The sequence below is a fragment of the Carcharhinus amblyrhynchos genome, chromosome 5 (genome assembly GCF_965287045.1).
Source record: "Carcharhinus amblyrhynchos chromosome 5, sCarAmb.v2.hapA, whole genome shotgun sequence".
Lineage (NCBI taxonomy): Eukaryota > Metazoa > Chordata > Chondrichthyes > Carcharhiniformes > Carcharhinidae > Carcharhinus > Carcharhinus amblyrhynchos.
In genome coordinates, this window is record NC_137328.1 from 95,272,175 (window position 1) to 95,299,263 (window position 27,089).

At 39.0% G+C, this 27,089-nt stretch overlaps 1 protein-coding gene across 3 annotated transcripts; it reads left to right on the forward strand.

The window, feature by feature from the left end:
- The first annotated feature begins 639 nt into the window (after positions 1-639).
- Positions 640-27,089, forward strand: gtf2h2 (general transcription factor IIH, polypeptide 2). Of its 3 annotated transcripts, none has more exons than XM_080189226.1 (16): positions 640-701; positions 1,984-2,066; positions 4,168-4,245; positions 6,024-6,060; positions 6,835-6,921; positions 8,623-8,673; positions 11,507-11,561; positions 15,054-15,159; positions 15,355-15,445; positions 16,337-16,424; positions 17,564-17,671; positions 19,614-19,677; positions 21,078-21,181; positions 22,240-22,342; positions 24,208-24,247; positions 26,230-27,089. In XM_080189226.1, exons 2-16 carry the CDS (start codon positions 2,011-2,013, stop codon positions 26,338-26,340), a joined length of 1,179 nt encoding a protein of 392 aa, XP_080045352.1. In that variant the 5' UTR covers positions 640-701; positions 1,984-2,010; the 3' UTR covers positions 26,341-27,089. The 3 variants fall into 3 exon arrangements, with proteins under 3 accessions (XP_080045352.1, XP_080045353.1, XP_080045354.1); XM_080189227.1 differs by having other exon boundaries at positions 642-678; XM_080189228.1 differs by lacking the exon at positions 640-701 and adding an exon at positions 848-1,042.

Consider the following 27,089-nt stretch of genomic DNA (forward strand, 5'->3'; position numbering starts at 1 on the left):
CCAAATAAAGTACGTATTGAATTCAAATTTATCAATTGTAAATAGAATTTATTAGGCACATTGAATATTTTAGCTGTATATAAATCCGATCCATCGTTTATATTAGAATATCACTGAAAATGCAGAAACAAACCATTAAGACGTGCTGATTAGGTGCATTAACCACGCTAAGTTCTCCCTTAGTGCACCCGAACAGGTGCCAGAGTGTGGCGATTTTCACAGGGGATTTAGATAGTAACTTAATTGCAGTGTTAATGTAAGACACTAAAAAACAAACAGACTTAAATATCAACTGGGGCTTCCTCCCACCCTACTCCATTTAACTCCATTATTATTATGTTTCACTCATAGTTTTGTAATATTTTAAATAGATGTCGAACATTTCAGACCCTAAAACTTCATCCAGTGGATAAATAATGATTATTTAAGAACTCATTAAATGATTTCTATCCTAACAGGGATAGTTTGGGATTTGGAGGTGATACCAGCCCTATCGCTCCCTCTGGTGGCCTGTCATCCTCACTGCCTCCCCCGCCCCCCTGCAGGCGGAACCTTGGGCTTGTTTCTGCGTGTGAGTGCGGATGTCTTTGAGTGTGACACTGCGAGCTGCCGCTTGGTGTGACTCTAAAAGTGGTTCGGGGGGAAATGCGAGGAACCAGACGGTTGAACATAATCCGGGTGAGCGGAGGAGAAACATTCTGGTGAGGATTGGGGATTGAGATCTGTGGGCCGGGGTCAAGGGGACGGATAGGGTTAGGGACGGGAGCAGGAGCCATGGTGTTGGACAGGGACTGTGGGGTTAGGGGTCTCTGGGATTAGCTATGGGTTACTGAATAAATACCCAGGCATGAAGGATGGTCATGTTAACTCATTGATTTACGATGACCAATCCGCTTTTATTTCTCCTTGACAATCTCTTACACCAATTTCTCTCTTTGCCTTTTGTATTGAAGTCATCAACTCCTGGGAATACAGTTCCAAAAAGCCTGGCTACCCTCTGCTACATATCTAAATTGCTATTCCTGATGTGTAACTGTGGATAGTGAGTGTGAAAAGGTGGTCTAATTGGGGTTGGGAGTACAACAACTAATTTGTAGCCAGTCTTTTGCCACCCATCTAAAATCCATTAAATCAGCAGAAACCTGGGATTTTCTTGGTGTAGATAGCAAAGCTACTGATTGGATAAATTCTGTGGATCAGAATTTCATTTAAAAAAAATCATTTTATCAATCTTGATTCCAAATCCTGCTCTTAAAATTTCCAAGATCTTCATAGCTCTTGATAAGTGACGAATAGTATATTTAGAATATTGTGTGCAATTTTGTTCTCCTTTTCTGAGGAAGGATGTTCTTGCTGTCAAGGGAGTGCAGCAAAGATTTATCAGGCTGACTCTGGGGGTAGCAGGACTGATGTATGAGGAGAGATTGACTAGGTTAGAATTTTGCTGGAGTTCAGACGAATGAGGGAGACTTCATTGAGACTTATAAAATTCCAGCAAGACTGGATAGGGTAGATACAGGGAGGATGTTCCCCATGGTGGAGGTGTCCAGAACCAGGGATCAGAGTCTGAGGATTCGGGGTAGACCATTTAGGACGAAGGCGAGGAGACATTTCTTCACCCAAAGAGTGATGAGCCTGTGGAATTCATTACTACAGGAAGTAATTGATGCCAAAACATTGAATGCATCAAAAGTTGGCTAGATATAGCACTTGGGGCGAATGGGATCAAAGGCTATGGGGAGAAAGCAGGATTAGGCTATTGAATTGGACGATCAGCCATGATAATGAATGGTGGAATAGGCTTGAAAGACCAAATGGCTTCCTCCTGCTTCTATCTTCTGTGTTTCTATATGTGGGCTTGTGTTAAATTCTACATGTTTGGACTGACTATGGGAAATAGAAGCGCACTTTTAAAATCTGTAGAGGGAGCATGATGATTATTTTTTGTGGACAATACAATGTTTAACGTTTTTTATTTTTAAGGTAAGAGTTCTCAAACAAACCTGAAAAATGTATGATGAACCAGAAAAAACCAAACGTTGGGAAGGAGGCTATGAACGGACTTGGTACGTGTTTAAAATTGAGAATTTCCATGCGATCTTCAATAATTCCACGTGATGTTTAAATCCACCTTTGCAGGCATGTGTGAGCCCCATTTAATATCTCATCTGAAAGATTTTGGAAAATTCATCTAAACTAGGGCTACTGTGCATGTATGTGAATTGTATGTGCATGTAAATTCAGAACTCCCTGGATGACAAAGGAGAGAGGGATTAAAATGAAGAAGTAAAGGTGTGGTTATGACAATACAACCGAGAACCTGGCTGAATATAGAAGGTTCAGAGGGGAAATGAAAAAGCAATGAAAAGAGATTGACAGCTAATATAAAAGAGAATCCCATATAACAAATAAAAAGATGGTAAAGGAGAAGTGAGGCTGATTAGGGACCAAAAAGGGGGTTTATGCACTGAGGCATGGAGCATGGCTGAGGCATTAACTGAATACTTTGACCTGTCTTTACCAAGGAAGAAAATGCTACATAGGCCATGGTGAAAGAGGAGGTAATTCAGACACTAGAGATGTTTATGATTAGTGAGGTGATATTAGATATACTGTCTGTACTTAAAGTTGAAAAGGCATCAGGACAGGATGAGATGCATCCAAGGATATTGAGGGATGTGAGAGTAGAAATTGCAGAGGCACTGACCATAATGTTTCAGCCTTCCTTACAATCAGGTTAGTGCCAGAGGACTGGTGAATTGCACGTTACATCCTTGTTCCAAAAAGGGTGTAAAGTTAAGTCCAGTGACTACAGACCAGTCAGTTTAACCTCCTGGTGGGGAAGCTTGAGAAAAGGTAAGTTCAGACAAAATTAATAGTCACTTGGGCATTGATTAAAGAAAGCCTCATGGATATGTTACGGGCAAATTGTATTTTCATAATTGGCTAGAGTTTTTTGATGATGTAACAGAGGATTGGTGAGGGTAATGCTGTTGGTGTGGTATACATCAACTTCCTGAGGCATTTGATAAAATGCCACACAACAGACTTGTGGGTAAAATTATTGCTCGTGGAATAAAAGAGACAGTAGCAATGTGATTACAAAATTGACCATGTTACAGGAAACAGTCAGTGTTAGAACCCTTGCTATGCTTAGTGTATATTAAAGACTTAGACTTTGGTATCTTAAGGAAGTGGATCTAGAAATAGTAGATCCATTGACGATAATTTTCCAAAATTCTTTGGACTCTGGAATGTAAGCCCGCTATTCAAAAAGAGAGGTAGAGCAAAACAGGGAACTATATAAACTCATATAAAACACTGGCTTGGCCTCAACTGGAGTATTGTTAGAAAAGATGGTGCTGGTGAGAGTGCAAAAAAAGATTAATGAGAACGGTCCCAGGGCTGAGGAACTTCAATTATGTAGATAGATTGGAGAGGCTGGGCCTGTTTTCCTTGGAGAAGAGAATGTTGAGAGGAGATTTGATAGAAGTAACCAAAATCTTGAGTGGTTGGGGCAGATTAGGTGGGGAAATAATATTCTCATTGATGGGAAATTGAGATTGAGAGGGTACAGATTTAAGGTCACTGGCAAAAAAAAAGGCGTTGTGAGGGAAAAGATGTCTTCATGCAGTAGGTGGTTAGGATCTGGAATGCATGCCTGCGTGTGCAGTTCAGGCGAGCTCAAATGAAGTATTCGACACGAAATTGGATCGTTATCTGAAAAGGAAGAATGTACTGGACTATGGGGAGAACCCGGAGTTGTGACGCCAAGTAAATTGCTTGTCCGGAGACACTGCTCAGATGCAACAGGCCAAATCGCTTCCTTTCGAGCTCTAGCAATTAAGTGGTGTATGATGGCCTCAATATTGAATTGAAATGTCAACCTGTATTCTATGCTCGAGTTTACATTTAGGCTTAATTGCACAACCGTATGATTTTGAAACAATCCTGCTACTAACTGAATAGATAAGCATTCAAAAGGCTTATACAGTATTTGCTTTTATCAGTTACCCCCATTTTAAATGATTGTAGCCAAATTAGATAATCCTACATACATACAGTATTTGAATGTCCTATCCAGCAAAGTAAAGCTTTGTTTTTGCTTGGATTGTCCTGCATTGATTTGCAAAATTCCTTCTAAATGCCTGTTCCTTTTATTTGCAGGGAAGTCCTTAAAGAAGATGAATCGGGTTCTCTTAAAGCTACTGTTGATGATCTTCTCTTCAAAGAAAAAAGAAAAAGGTAACCAGAGTCCAAATTAGTGTATTTTTAATCATTTGAATTGCAATAGCAATTGCAATGAGAATTAATTGTGTCCTGTGGAATAAAGCGTGGCCTATCTGCTTGATTCCTGCAAGATTTTGGATCAACACTGAGTCGCAACAAATCACTAATAAATAGCCAGACAGATCAGTGAATGTGTTTTAATTCTAACAGCAGATAGTGGATTGGTGAATTTGATATTGAATTTAGTACCCAGAGGGTAGCATAGTGGTTAGCACTGCTGCCTCACAGTGCCAGGGACCTGGATTCAGTTCTCGGCTTGGGTCACAGTCAATGCAGAGTTTGCACGTTCTCCCTGTGTCTACCTGGATTTCCTCCGGATGCTCTGATTTTCTCCCACAGTAAAAAGTCTGACAACACCAGGTTTTTACTTCTTACTGTGTTTACACCAGTCCAACGCCGGCATACCCACATCATTTCTCCCACAGTCCAGAGATGTGCAGGCTAGGTGAATTGTCCATGCTAAATTCTCCATCTGTGTACCTAACAGGAGCTGGAGTGTGGCAACTAGAGGATTTTCACAGTAACTTCATTGCAGTGTGAATGTAAGCCTACTTGTGACTAATAAATAAACTTTTTTTTTAAACTTTAGTACAAAGATATGAGGTGAACATGGAGAAGAGAAATGCCATAAACAATAGATAAGGGTCATGGGTGGAGGGGGGACTAGTAATGTTGAAATGGTGGCACGGGCTCATTGGGCCGAAGGGCCTGTTTCCCGGGCTGTTTTTGTTCTTTGTATTAAGTGGTTAAAAAAAGAACCAGATGAATGGAAAAAATTGGGTTCAGAGAACAGTTTAAACATGATGGAATACATTTTTATTGAAATTTTTTCATGTTTTAAATAATGCAACAAACTCTCAAAGATTGTTGCAGTACAGTAAGATCATTTTTCAAATAAGTCCATGTGGGAAGAGACAAAAAAAAGTACCAACATAGTTAGTTCAGATTATTCATCGCATCCAGCACCTCCCACCACGCAAGTGACAATAGGATATATGGAAGGATGGGGGGATAACAGGATACAGCTACAGTTGGCTTAGTGGTGTACAACCAAGCTCATAGGATAATGGCAACAGAGTCACAGAACTTGCAGAAAGCGAATCTTTAAAGTAGTGCCATTGCTTATTCAACCACAAAAAGTGCAGGATATTAGCACACGTAAAATGGTAATTAAATCATCAAGCATTTTCATTCCACACTTGGCTGTGTACCAATGTATGCTTCCCCCAACCCAGCCACCTTGGAGGTGCTGATGATATAATACAATGTCGCTTCACAGACTACGGTCTGTCTGTACCATAACAGGAGTTAATCAGGGATTCAATAACACCAAAACAACTAAAATACAAAAAATATGTTCGACCGGCTTCAGTCTTTCCAGTACTTAATTGGAGGAAATCTCTGCTCATCCAGCACTGGATATTGGATAAATAGTTTGATAACTTATCAACAGGAACAGGTGATGGTGAGGTAGAGCTGTATGTTGTCAGAATATGTGTGAGAACTGCCAAGACCCTCTACGGATTTTCCAATTAAATTATCTTGGTTTGCCATACATGCTATCTATTAAACACATCACTGGTGCAGACTTAATGGGTCAAAGGGCCTCTTCTGCGCTGTATGTTTCTATGATTTTAAAATGAGTCTATTTAGTCAGTGTCCACTGGAGGATCCTGACTTTAATTTGATGTTACTTCCCTTTAAGTAACCTTGTCTCTCCTTTCTTCTTTAAGAGTATTTGAGCAGCATGGACAGGTTAGACTTGGAATGGTAAGTCACTTATGTTTGTTCTCTAGCTTGTTGCAGCCACTAAAAATGATTAAGTGGATTGTCATAATTTTTTCCTGATAACAATGATATTTAACAGCAGTTTACATACTGCAAAAATGCAGTATTCCTGAAATCCACCCTGCCTCAACTCAGCTGCTTGATGCAACCCTCATTCAAGCATTGTTATCTAGACTTGACTATCCCAATATGTTGTTGGCCAGCCTCCCATGCTCTATGTTCTGTAAACTTGAGGTCATTTCAAAACTTTGTTGCCTGTGTCCTAACTTACACCAAGTCCTATCCACCACCCCAGCATTTCTGACTTACCTTGTCTCCTGGTTAAGCAGTGCCTCTATTTCAAAATTCTGGTCCTTGTTTTCAAATTGTTTCATAGCCTCTTTCCTCCCTATCTCTGTAGTCTCAGACATTTGTGTTCCTCCAATTCTGGTCATTTTACCATCCCTAATTTTAAACACTCTGCCTATTTGGTGACTGTACCTTCAGCTGTTAAGACCCTGCCTAAAACTCTCTGCCACTCACTGTACCTTTTTACGATGTTCCTCTAAACTTAGCGCTTTGATCGAGCTTTTGGTCATCTGCCCTGATATCTCCTTATGTAGCTTGTTGACAAATATTGTTTCGTAATATTCCTGTGAAGCACCTTAGAACCTTTCACTACAACTAAAGGTGCTATGTAAATATGAGTTGTTGTTGTTATTGTTGTAAAATAATCTGCAGGGTGATTTCCCTTGCATTGGTCTTCCAATTTTATAGATGCGGCACTTGTTTGTGATAGTAGACATGTCAAGATCAATGGAAGATCAGGATTTGAAACCGAATCGACTTACCTCAACATTAAAGGTAAATTAAAATGTTGGGGACTTCTGATTTTTTAAATTTGTAGATTATATCAGCCACTTTCATATTTTAATTGCCTGCTTGATTGGTTCCCCCAACGTTGTAACTTTTAAATGCGAAAGCATCTTTGATTTGTATGAAAATTACTACTTTTGAGCTTGTATTTGACAGACTTGTCCTGAATGAAGCACCACCTCCCCATTGCACCTTCTTTTGTATAACTTACCCGGATGAATTGATTATTTTATACCAGTGCAATGGGAAAGGTTAGGCTAAGAAATTGGGAAGAATAATACTAATGTCTTTGATTTTCTGGTTCAGCTCTTGTTGCTCTGCAGATGACCTTTCAAAATTGCCAGATGGCATTTGTGCAGAAGCAGAATTTGATTAGTAATTGGAAACAAATTATTTGTGTAACTGAAACTTTAACTGAAGATTCAACAGACATTGTGTGTCTTTTTCTGGGTGGAGAAGGGATAGCATGCTAATTAAAAACATTGCAATTTTTGCTTTTTAAAATTATAATTTTTCCACTTGTGTTGGGGTATAAGTTGATGACTGGTGATAATCGATGTTTGAAGTCGGACCATAATCAGGATTGTTGGTGTACTAGAAGGATATCAGAGCTGAGCTTAATCCTCTATTTTTTGGTGACATCCAGTATATGTACTTTACAATGCAGGCAGTTATTTATTGATGAGGAACACAAACTCTGGATAACTGATTCCCCTCTTTCTCCCACTAAACACATTATGTTGGATCAATTGTAGCACTCCCATCACTGGCTTGCCTCCAAATTAACTAATTCAACCTGAGATCAGCTGCTCAATGCGGCTAAATGACACATCACAGATTGTCCCTACTACTTAGTAGGGAAACGTTGCTTTATTTTCATGAAATTGTTTGCCCGAATGTGAAAGAGAAGGAGTTGAATGTCACATGTCACCCTTCTGGGGCTAAAGATCAAAACTGCGAGGAGCTGAACTTGGGGTGTCTCACTGTTTCCTATTTACTTGACATGTATTGCTGCAGGTTTTAACTTCTGCTGAGGTATACTTCTACAGAACTAGAGTGCAGTAACCCCGGTACCTTGCTCAAATGGACGTTTGTCATGGTGATTGTTGTCAAGCTATTTCACAATAAGAGCACCATAGCTGAGCCTGATCCTAGCTTCATCTAACAATCTACACAAATACAGAGGTAGCACAGTACAGAGATTTCTGATCTGTACAGTTCTACATATTAGGGGCGTTTACCTGGTTATGGTAGTCTGCTTGGGAGTAGAAAAAGCCAGTTTAAATCTAGATCCAGATCCCCTTTTTTGTTGTCAATATACAGGTTTTCATGCCACTATCAAAAATTTGCAGCATGGCTACATGATACCGCTGTTAATGATTATGATTTTTTTTGCATATGCCATACTATTGGCTTTATATTACAGTTCAGCAAGCAAGCAGAAACCATAGGAAATATTCAGCATGTGAGGTGACATCTGAAGAGAGAAATAAAGTTAAAGTTTCATCAATGACCTTTCATTGGAACATGTTTCAGGTGACGAATGGTCATCAGCCTGACATGTTAATTCTGTTTCTCTAACCACAGATGTTGCCCAACTACTTCCAGCATTTTCTATTTTCATTTCAGATTTTAGGCATCTGCAATATTTTACTTTTGAGCTAAATCAATTTTTTCCTCTTTTTGCAGCTGCTGGAATACTTTGTAGAAGAATATTTTGACCAAAATCCTATTAGTCAGGTATGAACACAAGCATTTGTGGATCAGGACAAGTTATTCTCTCCAGTGTCTCTTCATTCCATCTCTTGAATTCACCTTATTTGTGCAATCTGTCTCCCATTTGCACAAAATCCTGACTATCCAACTTCCCCATCTGGTCCCCATGCTTATCATATTGTAAGTGGCTTGTCCACCTCACTTTCAAAGCTATTACCATCACATTTGCCCACAAAGAAACCACAATTTAGCATGTTTGGCCTTGCAGGCCACTGTCCAACTCCAATGTGTCTTACCTTTCCAAAGTTCTTGAATGTGTTGTTGCCTCCCTTATTTGCACTCATTTCCCTTGCAATGTAGAAACAAGAGTAGGTCATTCAGCTTTTTAAGCCCATACTATTTGATCTTATCTTTACCTCATCTCCACTTACCTGCCTTTGGTTCATATCCCTTTGCAAAGCGCAAAAATCTCTCATTCTTGAAAATATCAGTTGACTCAGAGGGTGGCACAAAGCATTGGAGGGTGGCACTTGGCACAGTGGTTAGCACTGTTACTTCACAGCGCCAGGGACCCGGGTTTGATTCCTGGCTTGGGTTACTGCCTGTGTGGAGTTTGCATGTTCTCCCCTTGTCTGTGTGGGTTTCCTCCGGTGCTCCGGTTTCCTCGCACATTCCGAAAGATGTGCTGGTTAGGTGCATTGACCCGAACAGGCGCCGGACTGTGGCAACTAGGGGAATTTGAAACTAACTTCATTGCAGTATTAATGTAAGCCTCACTTGTAACCAATAAATAAACTTTAAAAGAATGACAGGATTTTGGGAAGAGAGTTTAAGATTGCCTTTATTCACACTTATGAATAAGCCCTCCCTATTTTTTTGCTTAGCTGTAATTTTAAGTTTGTGCCTCCCTCCTGTAGAGGAACAGATTAGCTGTTCCTACATAATTAATCACTTCTCGACCTTGTGAACTTAAAGGGAGTACAACCCAAACTTCTGCAACTTTATTTTCTAATTTAAACCCTGGTATAATTTTGATGAATGTGTGCATAGGCCAATGTTTAATATGTATCAACTATGTTTACTTCATGTGAAAAAGTGCTGATTTTATTCCCCGCTTCTGGCCACTGTTTCAGGTTGAATCAGTTTGTTTTCAGGAATAGTGCCAATCCAAATTTTCCAATGCCCTTATGGTCAATCTCCCTTTCATCCTCCGTAAATCTCAGCCTGTTGAAAATGCAGTTGCCTGTTTCTTAGCCCAAAGTTATGTTCACACATCATATTTGTGCACTGCCTTTCATTGGCTCTCAGACCCTGAACATCTTAATTTTCATGCTCATGTTTAACTCTCTTCATGGGATCACACATAGCTGTTTTTGTAAAATCTTCCAATACTCCAAACTTCTGTGCACTTTGCATTCTTCCAAGTCTACTCTTGTGCATTTCATTCCCATCACTCTCCCATTGCTAGCCATGCCTTTAGATATCTCAGTCCTATGCTCTGGAATTCCCTCCTTAATTCTCTTGTCTCTCAATCTCTCTTGGCTTCTTTTGGGACCTTCCTTAAAAAAAATTGATTTGTCCAAATATTTGCCTCGCCTCATATTTATTTCTTTGGCTTGATGGCTGTTGTCTGATTACACTCCTGTGAAACATTTTAGGCTTGTTTCTCTGTACCTAAGCAAGTTGTATTCAAATTAAATGGCCTACGTTGGTGCTGACTCTGGATTTTGTATAACAATTCTAATCCCAGTTTTATATTCTTTCCACGTGTTCATTATTGTTTCCTCCAGGAGGTTATCTAATTACATCTTAACTTTGTTAATTGACTCTTCTTTCAATTTGTAATACATTTCATAATTTAGTAACCTCTTCTGTGTGTGTGGGGCGGGGGGGGGTGTTATACCTTTATGCCTATAATAGTTTAATATGATGCCCTAATCAAGGAAATAATTTTGCACTATGGATGCTCAAGTCTCCTGGTCAGCCTCAGTGCACCACTAGGTGCGGGAAAAGAATTGGAGTTGGACTCTCTCAAATTCTTCCAAAATTTTGTATTTTAGCTGTTGTGGATTCAAGCCCCATTCCTGAGAGTTGAACACATACCTAGACTGACACTTCAGTACAATATTGAGGGAGTATTGTCCTGATGGTCATTTCTTTAGTGAAACTTCAAACTGAAGATCTACCTGCTGCCTCAGGCGTATGTTAAATACCTCATGGTACCATTCTAAGAGGATCAGGGTATCAGACTTTGTATTTGGTCAATACTTAACCCTCGACCCACTTGAATAAAACTATATTTTCTCATCATTATGTGGCATCTTGCTGCGTCACTGCTTTTCCCTACATTCTTTCTTTGCAACACTTCAGAAGTATTTTGTTGACTGCATCATGCTTTTGGATGCCAGAAAGTCATGTTGGGCATTATATAAATGCAAACTTTTATTTCCATCTTGCTCCTTTTTTGTGAATGTAGTTTTAGGATTTTCATGGCCTTCATCAGAACTCTATTGTCTTATTCCTGGCATATTGGACTCCTAGTATAATTTTCTTTTGTGCAGAATTTGTGTAATAATATACCATTTGGAATTTTGTTTTACTGAAGTCTTGAATTGGACTGAATAACTTAAATCAGCCATTAAATCAATGGAATTCATTGTATTGCAGAGTTTTAAGTGTGTTCTATCTTACCTCCTGGGTTCAGAAGCGGTTTGTTTTCCCCTATGGACAAGGGTCATGATGATTCAGTTGTATGTGTTGCTTGATCAAAAACCTTATGAGAATTAAGTACTCCAGTCAGTTTTTCATGGCTGCAAAATATCAATTGCTAATTGTAATGTTTTGATTCTACTTCTAGATTGGTATTGTTACTACAAAAAACAAAAGGGCAGAAAAACTTACTGAACTTGCAGGTAATGTGGTTTATAGTGCGTGTTATTAAGATATTTTTGAAGTAATTATGTGAAGTGTAAAATCAACTGTGTATCATAACAAGATCCCCCCAACCCCTGGCCCTCCCCAAGAATTTTGCATTGCTTGCCTGCATGCAGTTCCCCTGATCCATTTTGCCCCAGATCATTTTTCCAGAGACCGGGGTAGTGGGACTACCCGCCTACAAGCAGCAGGTTTCCTAGTAAAGTGATCAAAAACCTTCTGAGGCAGATTGAAGAAGGATTTTCTGATCATCGTCCTGGGGTTCAGAACCCCACAAGAAAAGCCTGCCCATTATAAAACTAGATTTAAAAACCTGCTGGCTTGTCAAAAGAGCTGGAACCTGGAACTCAACTCTTCTAATCTTAAGCAAATTTCTGTATATCTGTGCACTTTGTGAATTTAATTTTTGAAACATGCCTGTTGAACATTTATTAGCAGATTGCATTTAATCCACTTGAACTCATAATTATACAGTGTGTTTCAGAAAGATAAATATCTAATCCGGTCAGCTTTTATGTACATTCCCAGAATTATTTTGTTTCCAATTATTTCTTCAAGTTTGGTAATGCATAGTACATTTGTGTCCTGTCAGAGTTATTAGGGCAAATTATATGAAGTATTATGACACTTTTTGACCTGGAAGCAGTACAGTAAAGAAAATTTGTATTTTTTATAGAATGTCTGTTAAGCCTAATGTTTTTGAACAACTTTTTCAAACAAACGTCCTTAAGAGCTTGTGTCAGTTGTAAAGGGATCAGTTGTAATCTTGTTGAATAATACTGGTCCATGTGAGCTGGTAACCCTTGACCTGGAGCCCTGTGACCCGACATGAAGAAGAGTCAAGTGCAGGAGAGCTGGAGGATGAAGGCAATCGGTGCACAGATGCAGGCACAAAGAGAAAGCAGACCAAGACAGAACGAGGAATGCAGAATTTATGTAGAGAAGCCTGCAAAGCTCTACAAAAAGTTAAATTTTCTGTTTGGCAGCAATAAGAAAAATAAAATTCCAGAAACTTTTGGGGGGACGTGATGTACAAGTGAGCTAAAAGGGATTGAGCCCTAAGAAGTAGTGTGAATAGCTCAGGCATACGAAACAGTTCAGAGTTTGTATCAGAGGATAAGATTATGAAACACATATCGTTTGGTCAGTTGAAAAGGAATTCTGGAAAGTCATACTAACAAAACTAATGTGACATGAGTGAGGGAGGGTTGGGAGCTATGCATCGTGTCGATGCTAACCATATCCAGGAACTGTCCGCCACTAAATACAACCTGAAGGTTGGACTTGGAAAAACTGTGATAGCACGTAGTGCCACATTGTGTGAGGAGTAATCTGTAGCTTGTGGTGATGTAAGACTTATTTTGTTGTACTTATTTTACTTATAATTTGTGTTTGTTCTGATTTGTGTTAAAGTGGGAAAAAAAAGAAAAAGTAAAATCTTGTTGGTCATTTATTTTGGGGTTGTTTGGTGAATTTGGTAATTTTGGGTTATGATTTATGGTTTCACCACTGGGATTCCATACGCAGTAGACACGTTTCACTTAAAAATAAAATGAATTGAGCAGGTTATCTTCAAGGCACTACTTCTATTACATTAATGTTTTAACTTAGAAGAAATTTGTTCTTAGGTCTGGTGTACTGTGATCCCCTCAGCTGATAATACTGGACTAGTCAGATCCCTGGGTGGAACCTGGTTTGCTGGGTCCTAATTTTTATATTTTGCTTAGAAATGTGGAGGGCAGCCTCTGAACAGAGTCACAGAGACTGCTGATGAAGCCTTATCAAAAAATAAGACATTTATTAAACAAGAAAAGATGAGCAGTATTACACTACTCTTTCACCCGAACTATACCCTTACAGATATATGCCGATTTGTAAGGATAGCACAAATTACAAAATCTACCTTGTGCTCCAATGTTCACAGTAACTACACAGTCCATGTAAACAATGGGCAACCTGTGGTCAGATACACCACACTCTGAAACCAGAAGCAGATGCAATGGATCTCTCAACTCCCCACAGACACTTGGCATGTTGTGAGCGAAGTGGTTTTTTAATTTGACTGCCAATCTCCATTTTAGAAGAATTCACCTTGGAATTCCTTCCCATACTATGCTTTTACTTGGATATCTTTAACAATGGTCCACATTCAGAATTTCAGTCTCTCCTTCTGACATTCTTCTCCCTTGGATTGCTACATGCATTCAAGCTCATCTTCCTCGCACACTCTCAGATACTTGGCCATACCAACAGGACACCACTGCTTCACGGGCCCATAGTAAAAAATCAAAAAACCTATAGCTGTCCCCTCTGATCTTTTGACGAGGCAAGCCCACTTTGCCTAAATGATTCTACTCCTGCAGCTCTCTCTATTTAATTCAAAACCTTTCCCTCTGCTCCCCGCTTTAACTTCACTTATCAGGACCTTGTTCAGATTCCTGTTCCTTAACTTAAATGTCTACCTGAGCCTTTATTTTCTTCGTAGCCTGACTTCTTGTACCTTCTGTTCTTTTGGGAATCTGATTTCTGCAATTCTGTCTCCTGCTCAGCTCCTCCTGACACCTGTTTCCAACTGAACTAAAGTTGTTTTCCGATTCCCTGGCCGGAATTTTACCACACTGCTTGCCATGGAATTGGAGTGGGCGAGTGGCAGACAATGGAAATATCTGTTGACCTTGGGTGGGCATTTACTGTTTTGGGACAAGCGAGGCTGTAAATTCCTGCCCCCCTCTGCCTCTGTGGATCCACTGTTGCTGGGACTGGAAACAGCTCAGTTTCCTTTCTAATTGTGTCTTTTTTCTGACTTCCCTTCAAGAGTCATAAAATCCTATTAAAATGCAGGTAGACAAATCCAGAGATGTGTAGGTATTACTAAGGTGAAATCAAAATCCAGGTTTCCCTTTTTCTTAACACACACATACAGAAATATAAATTCAACTTAAAGCCATTACTGACACCCACAAATAAGTATCGTAGAATCCTATAGTGCAGAAGGAGGCCATTTTTTGGCCCACCTGACAGTGTATCTTAGCCAGGCCCGCCCCTGACTTATCCCCATAATTCTACGCATTTACCCTGCTGATCCACTAACATCTTGGGGCACTAGGGGGTAATTTAGCATGCTAATCCCCTAACCTACATATCTTGGGAATGTGGGAGGAAACCCATGCAGTCAGGGGAGAACATGCATTCTCCTCAAGACAGCCACCCAAAGCTGGAATCGAACCCAGGTTCGTGGTACAGTGAGGCAGCAGTGCTAACCACTGTACCACCATGCTCCCACAAATACAAATATAACTTACTCAAACTATCTCTGTTTCCTACTAGCACTTATTGGACCAAATGGATTCACTGCTATCTTGCAGCTTCTCAATACCAAATGCACTATAAATTCCAATATTTGATTTATTTGCGACATAAAGGTTTTCTAATCCTGAGAATTGAGGTCATGGTTTTGTCATTTGCATTAGGAAATCCAAAGAAGCATAAAGAAGCCTTGAAGAAAGCAGTTGGAGTGTCATGCACTGGAGAACCTTCACTTTACAATTCTCTCACCTTGGCCATGGAGACTTTGAAGTAAGTGTTGGCCAAAGTTTATTAAAAACCTTTTGCCCTTCCACTCCTCTCCCCATCCACCATCCTTTGTTTCTCTGTTTTCCTGTTTGCATTCTCTTTCATCACCCCAAGTTGTTTTGAGCCATATTTTAACTGAGATTTTGGGCTAGATTGGTTCAGATAATAATGTCTTCGTTTTGATTTTTCTCCCCAAAGGCACATGCCAGGACACACCAGTCGTGAAATACTTGTCATTTTTAGCAGTCTCACAACATGTGACCCATCCAATATTTATGACCTTATTAAGGTAAATGCTTCATATATTTTGTTCTGAAGAGATGGAAATGACCCTTGTGTACCTGGCCTGGCAGTTCGCACGTGTGGGAGGTAGCTTGTTCCTATACTTTGGCGTCCCAGAATCTGAGTTCCTGATTTATACTCTTTGTATGACATATTCCCCACTAGCAAGTGTTATTTGCAGGGGAAGTGATTACTTGAGATGGATACTTTCACAGACCAAGTAGAAAGAAAGTTGGAGATGACTCAACCTGAGCTACTTGGTCCACTTCTGGAAGATCCAGGGGTGAATTTTATGTGCAGGAATTGGGACTGTTGCCATTCTGCTCATGTGTAAATTTTGCATTGTGCCACGTCCATTAAGCTGAAGGAGGCAGAGACTTTGGCAGTATTGCTGATTTTCTAAAGGTGTAGGGCATAATAGTCTGCACAAATGTGGCCAGTAAAGTGCCTTCTGGACAGCTGGGGTCATTCAAAAACAGAAAGGGATATTCTTCCCATAACATGTAGCTGGTACATGAACGCAGCATGTGGGTCTGTGCACAGTTTCTGGGCAGCTGCCACAATGCCTACATACTAGGCAGTTCCTAGGTACCAGGAATATTTAGTGGGTCGCAAGCTTTGGATGGCTGCTTTCTGAGGAAGTTGCAGATGTGGGTGACAAAGGAAGAGGGTATTTGCTTAACTGTGGTTGAATATCATGCTTTTTCCACATATGAACATGCACAACTGTGGAAGCTGGTTGGTGTCTCAATAAAAGGTCAATGTCTTCAAGAGAAGAAGAAGAACTGGCAGAAAAATGGAGAAGAAAAATATTTCACTACAACTTGTTCGATCTTCATTGTGGCATTTTAAGATTTTTGATACAATAATACTATTTATTTTCTTTTACTTTGTGAAGTGCTTGAAGGCTGCTAAAATCAGAGTGTGTGTGATTGGTCTGTCAGCAGAAGTTCGAGTTTGCACTGTTCTCACCCGTGAGACTGGTGGTAGGTAATCCAAACTTCTCCAACTCATCTTGTTAGAGTTAGAAAAGAAAATGAGAAATATTTCTTCCAAGTGTTTGCTTTTAAACCTCATCTAATCTCAGTTGTTAAAGCAATGAGTGGTTGAACTTTGGTCCCTGCTCACTTGCCTGATTACAGCCAGGGCAGTTGGAATTGCACTACAATTTTAATCCATGATCTTCACTTAAGGGGCAGAAATTTGCAGTGCTTTCCTGATTCTGGTTGATATCCAGAAACCTCAGTTGTAAGTGTGTGCCTGAATGTTAAATAATTGGAAAAATTATGCTCAAAGAGCCTACCAAAATCTCTCTGGGTTTACGCATGGGCAGGATAGTGGAAGGTGACTGATGCCTTGTGTAGATGTCAACGTCTTTAGAAGAGAGGGGAGGGAAAAAGTGCTTGTTTTATTAATTATCTGTATCTATGGAGTGAAGAAGTTAGTTATGGTGCATTTAGTCTGTCACTAAATGTTTTAACTCATTTTTACCTTGCATCAAAAATTACTTCTAGTCGAAAATTGGCTTGTTTAATGATTCTTTCTTCCATGCAACAAAAGGAAGGAAATGTATATTTTTTTCCAATACTCTGGTTGTGACTGCTTAACTCTAAATATTTAAGCAAATTATTTAACATGCACTAAACATCTGACTAACTTTGAACTATTAAGTCAGAATTGCACTATAAATTTTTTTCAATTGGTTAGTCATGAAATGTATTTTTCTCCCATATTTAATCAAATCAGTAAACCGAATATTAGTGTGTTGCTTCTTAACATCCAATTCTTCGATATGTGGAATCATTGTTGCCATTTACTGTATTTGCCATGTATTTGAGTAAAAGTCAAATTTTGAAGATCAGTCTTTTAAGCCAAAAGCCGTGAGCTCAACTTTTACATGTGTAATGTTTTTGAGGGATTGTCATGCGTGTTTAATTTGGGCCCATAGAAGATTGTTGCAGTGGAATAGAGTTTAAAAAAAAGAAAAACACTCTGATTCATATTAAGTCTTTAACATATATCTGCTTTAGAAACTAACAAATCAGCTTGAAAGTGAAATAATCTAGTCCACAAAATAGTAGCATCTTAAACGTGTGATTATTTTTTTCCTGCGGCTCCTTTCTAGGTACTTACCATGTTATTTTAGATGAGAGCCATTTTAAAGAGCTGCTTAATTATCATGTGAGTCCTCCACCTGCCAACTCCAATTCAGAATGTTCTCTCATTCGTATGGGTAAGTATATTCTTAGTCAATTATTCTTTTTCCTACATGAAACTCTTTATGTTGTTTGCATCTTGGAGTAGATGTATGTTGTTTTTTGTATGCAAGAACATCAAAAGGTAATTCCTCAGTTAAATCTGGACTATTGAAGGCCAGTGTTGGGCTAAAGAATGCAGTATTCAATGGGATTTCCTTTATCAATAACACTTTCACATAAATGTGAAATTTATTGGGCGGAATTTTACAACCTTTTTATGCCTGTTTTGCAGCAGGAAAATGTTGTAAAATCGAGCGTAAAGCAGCTAGTGCTAAAGGAAACCGTTTTCACGATTTTACGACACCCGGATTTCCGGCACAGTCAGCCTCATGCTGGAAATGGACAAGGGAGCTGATAATATTATTTAAATTTATGTAAATGTTAATTTCTGTGTGTTTAGTGAGCCTGGTGCTCAATCGTCCAGGCTCGTTTGCCTTTACAGCCTGAGCAGGAGAGGTTCTCTCCGCTGAGGAAAACACTTAGTCCCCATGAATAGGGAAGCATCATGTTGGCTTCGCCGGTGGAACCAGAGGCCATTGAGGCCCCTGGGGAGGCTGAGTGCAAGGCAGGGGTGCCTCTTGAGCAGTGCCAGCCTGGCATCTGGGCAATGCCCACTGGGCAGTGCCAGGGGTGGGACCTGTGGGAGCATTGCCAGGGGATTGGCCTGTCCTATTGGCCCAATGTGGGGAAGGGGGCCTGCTGCCACTCTGCCTGCAATCGGTGGGGGAGGGAGGAGATCTACGATCAGCCTGGGCGGTGAGGGCTGCATCACAGGCCCATATGTTTGTGAGGGGGGTGGGGGACGAGTTGAGGCTGTCTGCAGTAGCAGGGGCCTAATAACACTCTGTCTCTCTGTCTTTCTGTCTGTCAGACCCCTGAAAATGCACATGTGCAGCATCACTGGCTGTCTGATGAGTTAAACCCTGCCCAGAGCCTCTCTGGCTAGAAACTGACTCATGCATCTATTCGGAGACAGCATGCATAAGATTGGGTGTGAAAACTTGCCCAAAAAGTGGCCTGGAGCTCCCATTTTCAAACTAACTGGACGCTTAGAAAAAATCTCGTAAAATTCCACCCACTGTGTCTGGAAGACATTAGCAGACAGCATCTTAATACACTGCTTAAGTTGCATTCTGTGAAAGGAAAATCTTTGAAGATAGTTGTTGCTTGAGAACAAATGGCCTTTTCTAGAAAGTGAATGTTGACTCGATATTCTTACCATGTGATTCTGCCCTTGCCTGGTCTTCACACGTGACAAGAGAGATCATTTGGATCGTGACCAGAAGTGGAAGCTCTCATCAATTTCACTTCCTATCTCAGGGACGATGAAGCCCTTTTGAGTGACTCAAGTCTTGTCCCTGCGAAACCAACTAAGAGAGGCTAGGAAAACAAACCTTAAGTTTTTATAGTCTGTGTGCCTTAAATATTCACAAGATAAACAATCTAAATTAAAGGAGGCATTCCCAGTTTATTAATTTGCTTAAAGCGGAGTCCAGTCAAAGTTCAGTGTTTGTCCAGCTCAAGCCTCTTAACTACAACTTCAGCAGGCCTGATTGCCTGTGAAAATTGATTAACAACAGAACAATCAAGTCCTGGATTCAGGGTGTGGATAAAGTACATGTTGTGAATCTGATAAGTGCTCTGGGTTGTTGGTCCATACATCCAGAGTTTGCCAAAGCAATGAACCTCCATATAATTAGATTTGGTCACGGGGAGAGAGAATTTATAATTTTTTTCAGCTCTGAGAACAGTTTCTATTTGCTTCTCATTTCATTTTGCAGATTGTAGTGCTCCTCATTTAGACCAACATCAGCAGCAATGATTAGGCAGGTCTCTAGATAAAATGTGTTCAGTTTTGCAAATTAAATGTTTTTTATTGCAAAATATAAATGTTTGTTATTTTCTTTCTGTTGTAAGGTTTCCCCCAACATACAATGATATCCTTATCTGATCAGGATGCAAAACCATGTTTCAGCATGGCGTAAGTATGATAAATGATAGACAGCAGTATAGAATATTATGTGAATTTATATTTAATGCAAACTGAGTTTGGTAGCTTACCAAAGTCTTTCAGTTATGCAAAATGTTGGTACTCTTTAGCACTAAAAGAAATTAACGATGACGATTTAACTAATATATAAAAACTGTATAAAATAGTGGTTTGGAAGTCGAACATTATATTTTGAAGATTTTGTTTGTCAATTGATTTAGACTAATCTTCTATAATTTACTATGTTATTGTAATTTTATTACTTTTCTTTAATAAGTATATATTTTGGGTCAATTTCCTCCTCTTTTTTTCAGTAACTTGATTTCCTACTTTGCCCAGCAACTCTGCAGCTGAGACGCTGGGCAAATTGCTCTCAAGATGCTGCTAGTGCCCCCAAAACCAGGTCAAATTTTCTCACTCCTTTTTGGGAGACTAATGTTATGCCCCCTTGATGCTTCATGTCCCAGTGGTGTAGATTGGGAAATAAGCAGAGTGGAACCTCAATCTGATCCATCCTTGCTCTGTACTGGTATTGGCAAATTTCCTTTAGGGTCTAAAAAATTTACAAACTTTATGTTGTAAACTGAGTATAATTGTGTTATTAAATTAGTGTTGTTGTAGGTAAAGATACCTCTGAGACTAATTGTGAGTCAAAGTACAGCAGTTTATTCAAAAGCTTTTGGGAGACACACGTGTCACCTAACAGTGGTTCCCCAGGCGACTCCCCGAACACAAGTTAAGAGCATATATTTATAGCCGCACCCCACCCCGCCCCGCCCCGTACGCATCTTCCCATTCTCAGCAGGTTCCCAGGCTGTGGGTTGTCCTCCATCGTGAGAACATGGCTGCCTCGGCACTTCTTCATGCTTATCTCAAGGCCGCGATTGACGTCTGTGATTAGCCCTTAGCTAACATACAGGCTGACAAATTAAAATTAACAGGCCAGTATAACAATCAATGCTCACAAGTTGTATAACATATGTATATGTATAATATGTTGGTATGTGACACATAAGCAGTATATAATGAATATATATATATGAAATATATTTAGGACATGCAGTCTTCACTTTATTAGGCGAAAGTCCACGAAATTAAAGACACAACTTAACCACAAGCCGGGTCAACTACGTTTCTAAGCAGGCTTATCATAAAACTTGTGTACAATAGCAAGAGCAGCCGCTATCTCCCTGTCTGGGTCACTTGAAACTTGCGTACAACAGCAAGGGCAGCTGCAGACTGGGCACACAAAAACAAAGTTACATTTATCTGAAATATATGAAAACAGGCTGCATATAGATTACTGGATATTTTTTCTCATTGTCTCAAGTATTACAAAGTTCATTAATTCATTCCCTACTACAGTGTTAATTAATTTGTTATGTTTTCAGACATTTAGACAGCGGCAGTGGGCCAGTCTTAACACTTGGTGGATATTATTGTCCCCAGTGCAGAGCTAAATATGCTGAACTGCCTGTGGAATGCAAAGTGTGTGGTGAGTATTTTCACTTACAAATTTAAGTACATAGTTGATAAGATCAGTTTTAGGAGATGTTTGAAGGTAGAAAAATAATTAGCAAGGTAAAGGGGTTTTTGAAGAGAATTTTGGACACCAGTTGCATTGCTTTAGATAGTGGAACAAAGGAAATGGGATACAGTCAGTAATATTGAAGCCCAAAACGCAGGAGTGAAATGGAAATTAAGGTTGGAGAGCGGTCAAGTGGGACTTGGTTTTTGAGTATAAATGCAAAAACAAATCCTGTACCTGTGAATAATAAGCTGGTAACAGGTCAATGGCAAATAGGAGAGAACAAAACCTGAAACTCTTGGCACTCAAGAGATGCCCATGCTGGGATAGGATGAGATATAGTTTATCTGCAATTATGCATTAATTAATTAATTGTACTGGGGTAAGTAAGAATGAAAAGTTAAGGAAGGTAGTGCCATGGAGAAGTGCCAGCAGGGAAAATTGATGTGATCAATATTGACAGGGAGGTTAAAGAAGGGTAGAGAGAGTCATGGTCAAGAGTTGTTGTGACTTTGACACAGTTGATCTTGGTGCTGGAGCAATGAAAAATAAAAAACTATAATATAAAGCACCAAATTGTACACAAAAGCAGCCCTAAGCTATGTCCCAAACTAAGTGTTTCTCTATGATATTACCATGTGACTTTTGACAAGTTTTTTGTAGGCCGTTGAGTATAGATCACAGAAAAGTTGGCTCTTTATTAATGTTTCCTAATATATTCTAGGAGGATGCATGCAAAAATCCAGTGTTTAAGGACTTGTCCTAACGCAGCTATAAATTAATCCTGTGATTTGATTTATTAATAATGTTTTGTTATCTGTTGTGGAGCTGTGTATGTGTTCCCTTGTCTTTTTTTGAATGATATTTTGAAAAAATACATTTTACACATTATGATGCAAAAATATTTTTTGTACCCTATTATTAATATTTCTGGACGTAATCTCATGTTGGCCTATACAAGCAATTAAAGGTATCTGAAGACAGCATGCCAGCCATAACTGGAAGTTGTTTTCCATTTACTTTAGGTCTTACACTAGTGTCTGCACCTCATTTGGCAAGGTCTTACCACCACCTGTTTCCACTGGATGCATTCAGAGAAACTTCCTTAGAGGAGATTCAAGGGGAAAGGTAAGTATGCAGCTGAAAAATATCAGAATGTTTTTGTTCAATAAAAACTTAAAAAGTAGTCTCAATATTGCTTCCCTCTTAACGTCAGTCCTCATTTATAAGAGAAAATGTTCATTAAACATTTTAATTTTATCTAGAATAAATGTTCATATGGCTCTATTGATGTATCATATCAGCAATGCTCTCAGTCAGGAAGTTGTAGGCCCACGTCCTATTGGAGATTTGAGCATGTAGGCTAAGCTGATGCTTCAACATGTTGCTGAGGGACTGCTGCATTACCAAGGGTGTTGTCTTTCATGAGATGTTAAATTGTGGCTCCAACTTTGTTAGATAGTCCAGTGGCACTATTCATAAAAAAAACTAACATTTCTTCCCCAAATAACACATCAAAAACATGCTTATTTATTTGTGGACAAATGGCTGTGCACAGAATCATCACCACATAGCAACAGTAACTGTATGTCAAAAGTAATCATTGGTTTTAAAGCTTATTAGGAAGAGCTGGGGGAACATGATAAGACACAATATTGTTATGGTTCAGATTAGAACTCCAAAGTGTTTTATGAAGCCCGCCTGAATCATAAGTTTTGCATCTTAAATTTGGCTAGGATAAGCATGAAATGCCTCACTTCAGGTGTGATTCAAATGACCCAATAGGAAGCTTTTGTCAAAAAAAATTTAAGAATATATCTAACATGTAGAATAAAATTAACAAGAGCTTTTATCAGTTATAAACAAGGAACAAAACAACCACTATAATGTATAAATGAATATCTCTAATGTGTTCCAATTAAAACCAAAATCCAATAAACAAAGCTCTTTAAACAGGTTTATCACTGTACAGGCTAAAGCTCACTTAATACCCGAATCAGGTCCCCTGGGTTGAATGCTGATTTCACATGATCTTGAAAACTCAGCAGGTTGCAGTCTTCAAAGCATAGATTCTTTACTGCAGGATGGCAAACAAAACGTGCTTTCAGTTAACTGGTAAAACTTTCAAAGTAAAAACAAAGAGAGACTAGTTTCAGCAATGTTTCTAACATTGCAGCTAAAACTCAGCGAAAAACAACCCTGGTCACCTGACCAGCACACAGTTTTTTTTCCCTATTTCTCCTCTCACCAGTGACATCACCTAACATTCTGAGCTGCAGAGATTGTGGTTTAAAAAGAAAATCTCTTAAAGAGACACGAACATCACAATATAGATTAAACTACTTTCCTTTTTAGGATTGTACCAAACTTTATTTTGTATACCGCACAGAGAGATCTTAACTAAATAACTGAGGTCAGACCACAAAAGTGGAAATTTGTGTTTCTGTTTCTATAGCCTTTGCAACCTATTACTTCAGAGAACGATCAGATCTTTACATCTGTTATTTCCCACAAGACTTGTGTTCATTCCATGGTGTGCAAATCTGTAATTAGTTTTTGTATCCTCTAGGTTAATAGATCATCTGCTAGATTAATCTATTAATCTATCTTGAGAAGCTCATCCAGTGAGAGACTGACCCATACATAATTACCATCTGTTCTTTTCAGAGTAAGCACCAAATTAGCCTCAGTACTCTAGGTTTTGGGAGGCAGAAACAAGCCAGAGTTCTTGCATTGTCATTTTTAATCATAGAAGAGTAGTGTGTATACATTGGGAGCAGACAGGAATGGGCTTGGCTATAATATTTTACATGCTTTAATAGCTTGTCAACATTCACAAGTGGGGCTTGCATGTAAGTGGTATTTGGGAAAGGAGTCTGTAGATACTCTTGAACTAGAAGTTTGAAAGGAACCATGACTTCACAGAAGAATAGAGGAAGAAAAATTGCTCGAGGAAAAGTAAGTAATATTTCTGTCCTTTTGTTTTTTTTTAGATATTGTCAAGGTTGCCAAGGGGAGTTGAAAGATCCAAATGTAAGTATTATGCATGGAAGATTATTACAGTTTCACAATTTGGAAAATGGTGGATGAAGTCAGTGTTGCAGCCATATCCAATGTTAGTGCTAAAGAAATTGCACACTCAATGATATGTGTGACAATACTGTGTCTTTAAGAAGTATATTTATATCATGTTTCTTGTAATGGATATGTTTAGAATTCAGACCTGTTTTGTAGGGTGCCAATTTGTCTTTGAAAACCTTCAAATTAGTAGCAGGGAACATAGGAAAAGTACTCATTTTAAACCTGGAGTGTTTATTCAAGCAGAGCTAATGCACTTGCATTTACTTGGGTTCTTCTTAGGGTCTCAGAGTAGAGTTTTGATTAGGTTGATTGATAGAAACAGAGTCATGTGATTAATGGGAGGAACTTAGCTTGCAAGAAAGAAATGTTTTAAAATATGAACAGTTGCGGCCTGAGCTGCCAAAAGACCACATTCCTAAAATGTTCTGAAAGTTCCAGGATCTTTAACCTAAGTCAAGCAAGTATACCTGTGTCTTGCTAATTAATTTTGAAGAGGAATTTAAGTTTATAAGAGGAATATTGCTCGAGTTGGAACTCCAGCGATAGGTTGGCAGTTAAGAATTATGTCTTGTCATGTTTATGTATTGTTCAACTGTTAAAAGTTAAGCTAATTCATTTTTTATAGTTAAACTGTATTGTTAAATATTTGTTTTGAAAAAAGCTTCCTAGTTTGTCAGTAAAGTTTTAAAATTTTGGTAAAGAATCGTACCTTGAGTAAAACATCTTATCCTCTCACTAATGCCAAAACAGAAAATTGTTGGGATCTAGTCTGACTTCATAACATACTTGGGTTTCTTATCTGGTACCCTAAGACGTGTATATTGTCACAGGAGTGATTCTGACTTCAATATTGTTGTGAAATATGATATATTAAACTACTTGGGTGAATCACAGAAGAATCATAGAACACTACAGTGCAGAAAGAGGCCCATCGAGTCTGCACTGACCACAATCCCACCCAGGTCCTACCCTCATATCTTACCCGCTAATTCCTCTAACCTACACATCTCAGGACACTAAGGGGCAGTTTTAGCATGGCCAATCAACCTAACCCGCACATCTTTGGACTGTGGGAGAAAACCGGAGCACCCGGAGGAAACCCACGCAGACACGAGGGGAATGTGCAAACTCCACACAGACAGTAACCCGAGCGGGAATCGAACTCAGGTCCCTGGGGCTGTGAAGCAGCAGTGCTAACCACTGTGCTACCGTAAAACAAATTCAGTTTCTCCATCAGGGGATCTACTTAAAATGCAGATGAACAATATTCCACTCAATTAAGCAGAATGTTGCATTCAAGAAGATTAGTAAATGCTGTGAATCATTAAGCCCAGTTGATACTGAACATTTAAAGCTCATTTTGAATATTATGATGCCAGCTCCCATTCAACATTTGCCGAAGATAGATCTACTAAATATAATATTTGGTTTTGTGTTTTCGACCTGGCTAATCTGTTGACATGGTGGTGGCTATTGAATGATGGCAAGAGAAGGCTCAGCTGTGATGCCGATTAGTGTTCTGTAGCTTTCTGCCAAACGTGCAATTGTATTTGTTCATGTGACATGGGCATTGTTGGCTGGGCCAGAATTTGATACCTATCCATAATTGCTGTTGAGAAGGTGGTGTTAGGCTGCCTTCTTGAATTGCTGCAGCCCAGGTGAACGCCCACAGAGCTGTTAGGAAGGGAATTTCAGGATTTTGAATCAGTGACATATTTAAACAAAGTACATCCTAGTGGGAAATTGGAGAATAAAGTATCATTGCATCCTTGCAGCTGGCTAAATAATATTTCTGACAGACTTAATAAAATTACTACCTGCCCTTCATCTTCCAGGTGAGATGGGGTGCGTGGTATTGAAGAAGAAGATACATTACTCAATGTGCTTTCATGATTTTATGATTATTGACTGATTATGTTCTCTTATTCTTACAGGTATACATTTGCAATGTGTGCCAGAACGTCTATTGTGTGGAGTGTGATATTTTTATACATGAAACCTTGCATTGTTGTCCTGGATGTATTCACAATCAAACCAATCCTTAATATTAGATTCATGAGGAACCAACTTTTAGAGAAGAAATGCTGCCTGTGTCCGTAGCTAAGAGCCTCATTCACTGAAACATATTTTGGTTACATATCACCTGACCTGACAAATATGATTCTGACCTGAAATGTTACAATTATAGATTTTGTTAAATAGTTTTGCAAACTATCAATTATATAAGTTTCACTAGTCTTGATCATGTTACTGTTGACATAAGTTACCTTCTTGTTAAGCTTCTTTGTTTTCAATTTTAATTGAGTTTCCTTCCATAATTTTACAAAATTTATTCTCTGATCAATTTTTACTGATTTTTCACTTGAAATTTAACAGACCTGGGTGGTACCTTTGGCTCAGTTGGTCAGTAGTTGAAGTGAACCACATGACCAATAGTCTCTCTACTGTGGTGAATCAGCCAATTTTAGTTGGAGTAGCGACTAAAATAACTAAAAGATTATAGAAATAGCTTCTTTGTTTCTAGAGAGTAATAAAATCAGCTGATCTTCTATCCAGTGAGATCTATTTGAAATTACATTTACTGAATTTGGATAGAACTGGAATTGGCTGTTGTGCCCCATAATTGCAGAGATGATCAGCACTTGTATTGTACATGAAGAATGGCCATTTCAGCAGTATCTGTGGTCTCCTGGTAGCTATGGACCCCCACATGAATTAGCACATGAAAGAGAAAAAACATGTTTTAACTAATTTAGTAAAAGGCCTACTCCTGCTCCTATTTCTTATGTTCTTA

What these genes read in the sequence shown, in the direction of transcription:
- gtf2h2 (XM_080189226.1), top strand. Translation starts at nt 2,011, where the DNA reads ATGTATGATGAACCAGAAAAAACCAAACGTTGGGAAGGAGGCTATGAA. An exon ending in GACAGGTTAGACTTGGAATG is followed by an intron (nt 6,061 to 6,834) that starts GTAAGTCACTTA and finishes CCAATTTTATAG; the next exon opens with ATGCGGCACTTGTTTGTGAT. An exon ending in ATATTTATGACCTTATTAAG is followed by an intron (nt 15,446 to 16,336) that starts GTAAATGCTTCA and finishes TACTTTGTGAAG; the next exon opens with TGCTTGAAGGCTGCTAAAAT.